The following is a 7,141-nucleotide window of genomic DNA, read 5'->3' as shown; positions in this document are numbered from 1 at the left end:
GTGTCGGTCGATTCGTCCTCTTGCGCAATTCAATCACTATTTTAATGGGTTAATCCGATGGGTATTGTTACTATTGTCCATTAATTATCCCATTTGTTCTGATTGGAGGTACAGCCAATTTATCTACTCACTTCCTCCACTTGCAATCTCATCTCTATATAATTTTTACGACTCAAACTTTGATCAGCCAATTTATCCGTCCTCAAAATAAACTATATATATATATATATATATATATATATATATATATATATATATATATATATATATATATATATATGTGGTTTTAACAAAAAGAAAAAGAAAAGAAAAAAGTTCCACATAAACACAAAGCCGCATCACAGCAATAGTTGGATTCCAAAACAAAACAACATGAACAACTCAACAATCGACTTTAGAGCCCCCAATTCGGATATATTTATTGGGCTTTAAAGCTGCTTGAAAGTATTAACATAATAATAATTGCTTCAAGTGGCTGATCAAATATTATGCCTCCATAAACAAAAGATTACATGCTTGCCCGATTTATTTTAATTACTTCTTCCGGCTGTCCAATTGCCGCAGAGCATAAACATCGAACAAATCGTGTTCTGTCTTAATATGCATACAATCTTTACAAGGCTGGCTTAATTTACTATATTCCACTGCCTGATGAAATATCAGTGTAGTCTGTCACATAACACCATCAACATTTATTTCTGTTTCGATGAATCAATTTTCATACAGACTTCTTCACGACGAGGACAGGGCACTTGGCATTATGCACACAGTAATTGCTGATGCTCCCCAGGAAAACCCTGTTGCAATCAATAGACACAATTAGTCGATAAATGATGAAGACATCAAGATGATGATTTTGTGCATAATCTACACCTGGAGATATATATGCAAGTGAAAAAGCATATGCAACAGTCTCCATAACACTACTCCATAGTTCATATATAGGCTTGTATCTGAAAAGAATTCCTTATAAGAAGCAGCAACAAAATGATCAACTATTGATATGGCTCGTTACATGAACATAACTGTTTGGGATTATTTAGCCTTCGGTTTTGGATTTTGCGTAGATAACAAGCATGTTCACTTAATGATCATATAGGAATATCACAAAGGGGCAACTTTCTAGAGTAGACGAGTCTCCACATGCTCCTGCAACCTGGTAATAACTGATCTCAAATAAGAAGTAAGACCGTGTCCAAGGACGGCAAAGGCAAGCTCTTTCCCTGTGATAGTAGAGATGGTATAATCTTGGATAATGCCTTCTTTGGTCATAGTTGCAGATTTTTTTTTGAGCTCACAACTCAGTACACATGCAAACTCCCGAGCACTAGCTATCTATGATTCATGTTATTCATACTTCAGAGGTGGCATATCCTGCAAACAATGCTTTACTTGTGATATCGATGAATGTGTCAATGCTGTCTTCCCTTACAAGGTGGTGCATTTGGTCCATTGAACAAGAAATCTCATGCAAACATCACAAGTAGCCTGCCACAAACAAGCAATTCTTGATGGACTACTGATTCAGTGATATGATTTAAAGGTAATAGATCCTGTTTATACACCAAAGAATTTGTATTCCTCTTTTCTGGTGGTGTTCAACAATCACGTTGAACCAGTTCAAACCAATAAGACACATCATTTGGACCTTACTGGTCTTAAATATGAAGACAATGCTGAGACATGTATAGTCCCCATATTCTTAGACTTACCCATTCAGATCAACTAAGGGGTAGCACTGCTACTTTGGAATTATTAACAATGAGCTCTAAAGTAAAATTGGAGAACTACCCCAATCTCAATCTCACTTAAATTGCCTTGCACTTATCAAGCCTAATCAGACCACATAGGGTATGGCCACTAACAATAGTATGATATATTATCATCCAGAGACAAAGGTTAGACTATAAGGGGTGACTTTAATCAAGGATAAAAAAAAATCATTTTGGTTTTGACATATAAAGAAGAGAACAACGAATGCACTGGATAGTAAACACATCAACACGAATAAATGGTGAAAGGAGAGTCAATACAAGACCTAAAGTCCCCATCAGAAGATTTGTTGGTTCTCAGTTTGACCAATGATATTGCCTCAAAAGAGCATGACAGCAGGAAAAGAGCCAAATAACTGACCCCCAAATAGCTGGGATCTATGACTTTTGCTTCTTGTTGTTCCTAGATTAAAGTCGCACTATAAGGGTTTGAATCACAAAAACAGTCTCTTTAAATATTTAAAGCTAAAACTACGTACATTGACCCTCCCGAGATCTCATATTGGCGGGAGCCTCGTGCACTGTGTATGCATTTATAAAGATGAAAATTCATGATGTGGACCCTGAAGCCCTTTGCAGAAAAAGAGCAATAAAACCGAACCCAAATAGCTAGGAAATATGGCCGTCTTTTTTCTTGTTCTTAGATGAAGCTCACACTACAGAGACGAAAAATTCAAGATGTGCAACTGGAAGCCTGAGGGGAAGAAAAGAGCCATAAAACCAACCACAAATAGCTGGGATCTATGACCTTCTGCTCATATTGTTGTTAGATGAAGGTCTATACCACATAGATGAAAATTGAAAATGAGTATTTTGAAGCTTGTCACCGCTATCTTAATCTTGAATGTAAATAGTTACAGCTTTAAGAACTTTAACAATTAGGATCGTTATGCAAATTGATGGAGTATCTTAAATCTCAGTTGATAAAATACATTCTGGATTTTCAGATAATGTTGTTGATAGGCATTAGACAATTCAAAGGCTAAAGAATACAAAGACGACCATAAAGGGAGAGTATGGGCATGCAGAAGAGAGAAATACCAACTAACTTGTATCATTGCAGCTCGATCAACAAAAGTGAGCGCAAAGTAGCAGAGCATGATTCGGAATTCTATTAGTTCCACCTTATAATGAACACATGTAGTTGACAGTTATTCTAGACCAGCTTTCATTGAATCTAGGAACCAACGTTTCTTCTGTTTTACTCCTACATTTTTCTAGTTTCTAAGAATAGATTGGTTCTCATGTTCTAAATATATTTAGTACCTAAAGCACTTTGTCACATGCATGCCCTAAGACCTTATTGCTACTCCTTTAAATGAGAGAACATATACTGCAATGGACTTGTATCATTTGAAGAGGAGATACAAAAGCCCATAAATCCATATTGATTATGAAGTAAAGCATACTACAAATCTTAGACACCAAAAGAGAGAAGATATGCACATAGAAATAAAATGGATACCTCTGTATGGCTCCTTTACCATGGCTTCCCACAATAAGCAAGTCAATTTTCAACTTTTCAACTGCTTCACATATGGCTTCTTTTGGATCTCCTACCTCAGAGATTGTTTCTGCAACTACCTAAGATGCAAAATGAAAATTATTAAAACATGCTCCAAGAATATATCAACAGTATTCAAGCATGACTGCACGCACACATAGGTGATAGGACAATCTTTTATAATTTGTGCGGTGAAAGATGTTGACAATTTAATAATATACCAGCATTAACAACAAAGTCTTCATGGACTGCAAAATATAATTTGGTATTGGCCTAGAGGATGTGAGATAGTTAGTATAAACAATAAATGCAAATTTAGCTGATATGTGGTATATAGGACTTCAAATATAGCAAGCTAGAGAATATAAAATACTGATATGGCACGTATAAGCAACTGGACCTTTGTATCTGCTAATCACTTTATAGCCTATCATCTAACAGGAATGGATTACATCAAAGAGACCATCATTTAACCACAAAGAATTCTGAAAGCATGCTGTTGATACAACACAAAAAGATAATAATGCACCAAGATCACATCAACGATGATGATCATTTGATGAGATAACTATTAATGCCATCATACTAAGAAACTACTCCAGCAAACTCTTATAGCAAAGCATTTTATTGGTTGGTCCTCAATAGCTTTTTAGCAGTAAAGTAAATGATCAATTTATATATGTTTAACTTTTAAGAAACATTCTCTTATGATTGATCAATAGGGGACTTTACATCGAGAACAGTGACAAATTTCAACACTATGGATATTATGCAGATTGTAACTTTGTTCACATGATTTTTCAAATGACTCATGTTATTCTGCTGAAACAGAACGATAATTACTATCTTCCTTGATAATGCTCACACACAAACAAGCGCAGATTTTTACACAATCTCATTGGGCTCAAACTGCTTTGATGAACTCTTGATAGAGTTCCTCAACAAGGAATAAAGTAATACACCATCATTCGAGCAATTGTCCTAAGCATGCAGCCAAAGTTGTTAAAAGGTGCCCAGCCGCTTGCCTAGGCACTCAAGCGAGGCGAGACGAGGCCCGAGTGCCTCGCACAGTGCTCGAGCGACACGTTTCAATGAAGTGTTGTCTGGGCGCTTGCCTCAGCCTAGGTGTCGGGCACCTCGAGCGAGTGCCCGATTGAATGTGAACCAGATTATCAACTGGTTCAACTGAACTAGGCGTTAGTTGGTTCGAACCAACTAAGCACAGTAAACAAACCCCTCTCCTTGTGCGACCCACACATGCACAGTAAAACCCATGCCACAGTAAGACTCGAACTACTATCGCCGCCCCTGACGCACCTCTACTCCGCCACCACTGCCTCCGTGTGCAGCTCTCTCCGCCGTCGACAAACAGGTCTGAAGCTCTCGCTGCTGCAGCTCTCGTGGGTAGTTCCCCTTGCTGCCGTTACTTTCATGTGCAGCTCACTCTGTCGCCAAGGGGTTGGTTTGCAGCTTTCTCCGCCACTGACTGATATATCTGAAGCTTCCTCTGCCCCCAATGTCACCATTCACAGCTTCCTTTTCCCCCGACGTCGCCCACCATAGCTTTCTCCGCTGTCGTCTGCAGCTTTCTCCGTCGCCACTATCGTTGACTAAAGGTTCCTCCCCTTCCTCACCTTCCACCGTCAATGACTCATCTTCTCACTACTATGCACTGTTAGAACTATTAACCCTAATAATTCTTTAAAACTGATATTAATCCTTAGAACTATTAACCATATTTAGAACTAATTCCTATTTAGAACTACCAATCTCTATTTAGCACTATTAATCGTTATTTAGAAATATAATAAATCCCTATTTAGAACTATTATTAGGGTTTAGGAATAATGACAAGTGTACAAAATAATTTAGAAGAAAGGATCCTGGTTGGAAATACAATTATCTAAAGGATGATGTTGATAATGACGATCGAATTTGATGTAAAAAGTTATTGTTTTGAATCTTTTGACATTTTAATTATTAGAAGATTGACAAAGTGACTTGGTACTAAATTTCAATTTATTATCATATTTTTATTTTTAGAATCATATTTATCAATCGTATTATATTTTTTTTATATTTTAATATTTTAGAGTGCCTCACTTCACAAGTGTGGGCACTTAGGCAAGTGCCTAACACGGTGTTTTGGGACCTTGGTGCCTAAAGCCTTTAAAAACACTGTATGCAACATTCTTCTTTCTCACATCGAGCTAAAATAAATCTTGTTATATTTGACGTACCAGCTTGGTCAAACTGTGTCAAAACACTCTTGCATATGATACCTTCCATCTCTAGCCAGTAACTACAACTGGAAAATTCACAAGCTGCAAAATGGAAGTCGATGACATAAGATTAAAGCCAATGATTCATTAGTTTGTCAACTGACCAATTATATTTTGTTCTTATGCCAATGAGTTAGTCAAGTCTCATGATACTACAAGAATTGAGCCGTTGTGTCATTTGTGCCAGGGGTGGATATTTTTTTTGGGACAACAAACTATGTGCTTTATGCAAAGACATGCATCAAAGCCTTTAAAAAGCTAAGGCACCAAAAAATAGAAACATAAATCCCAATTTAAGATTTTTGAAACCTAAAAATGCTTCACTTGTCAGTTACAAGATCTTTCATCGACATAATAATAAGTCTCCAATTCACAAAATAACAACAGGCAACCAGTCACAATTGAAATTGTTTTATTTGTAACCATGATTAATAGACTAGAATTGGAAGAAAGCTCACAAGCATCAAAGATCAATTAAACGGCCATCAATTAGATAATCAACATATGTAAAGAGGAAGCACGCTTCATTCTAATGCAAACATACAGTCAAGTTAAAAAAGAGGGAAGAACAAAAATAGAGAAGAAAGTATGTGACTCACCCCATGCTGGATGCAAATCTCCTTCGCCTTCTCAAGCAGAGAAAGTGCAAGCTCTTTCTGGTGTTGTTGCACCGTCTGGATCAACTCCATAGCTGAGGGAAAAAGGAAAGAAGAGAAAGAAAAATCACAACTAGAACACATCAGGATAGTTTCCTCGAACATGCAACGATCGAGAGACAGAACATTGTGACCGCTAGAGATCCAGTCCTCTCCCAAGATAAAATATTTTCGAAACTAATCAATTAGTTGAAGGGAGGACCCATCGAGCTTGGATGGACATACGAGGAGCGCCGAAGGAGGCGGCGTTCAAGTAGCTGATCTCGGGGTAGGGCTGAACCGTGAAGACGACGAGAGGTGATGAGGAAAGGGAGCTGCGGAGGTTGGAGAGGACCCATTCGAGGGCATAGTGGCTGGATTCGCTCTCGTCGATGGCCACCATTACCCTCTTCGCCTTGCCTTCTGCTCCGCCTTCAGCCATCGCTATGCTATTCCTTTCTTCCCAAGCAATGTCAGACGAAGAAGAATGATAGGTTGGATGACGGCCTACGGCACGGAGTATATATATACACGGCTCGTGACACAGAGGCGTTGGAAGTTTCCTGGCCACGTTTCTCAAGGCAAATTAGTGAGTTCGTACTTAATACTTTTCAAATCTGGTCTTTTATATATATATATATATATATATATTAGAAAAAATTATATTTTAGATATTTCTCAAATCTATATTTTTAACCTAATATAGTATTTTGACCATCACAACAAAAACACTACAAAACCTTCTTAAAAATATTATAAATGTTCTAAAAAGAGTCTTAACCTTAATTAAACTAATTATAAGCTTAAAATGTAATATTAAAATGACCTATAAGAATAATAATTAAAAAAATAATATGATATCACCTATAGTTTTTTCAATAGTGTTTACAATATTTTAAATACATCAATAAAATATTGTAAACATTATTAAAAAAATACTATAAACGA

At 37.0% G+C, this 7,141-nt stretch overlaps 1 protein-coding gene across 1 annotated transcript; it reads right to left on the bottom strand.

Moving 5' to 3' along the window:
- Window positions 1-476: 476 nt before the first annotated feature.
- LOC103980798 (universal stress protein A-like protein) lies at window positions 477-6,696 on the bottom strand. The gene is made up of 4 exons (XM_009397301.3): window positions 6,440-6,696; window positions 6,158-6,249; window positions 3,238-3,356; window positions 477-797 (listed from the first exon to the last, which is right to left on the bottom strand). The coding sequence occupies exons 1-4, from the start codon at window positions 6,633-6,635 to the stop codon at window positions 719-721; spliced, it is 486 nt and encodes a 161-aa protein (XP_009395576.2). The 5' UTR covers window positions 6,636-6,696; the 3' UTR covers window positions 477-718.
- Between the last annotated feature and the right edge of the window lie 445 nt (window positions 6,697-7,141).

This window comes from Musa acuminata, chromosome BXJ2-4, assembly GCF_036884655.1.
Source record: "Musa acuminata AAA Group cultivar baxijiao chromosome BXJ2-4, Cavendish_Baxijiao_AAA, whole genome shotgun sequence".
NCBI classification, from domain to species: Eukaryota; Viridiplantae; Streptophyta; class Magnoliopsida; order Zingiberales; family Musaceae; genus Musa; species Musa acuminata.
Note: the sequence above shows the minus strand (reverse complement) of the source record. Positions and strands in the feature narration are given on the sequence as shown.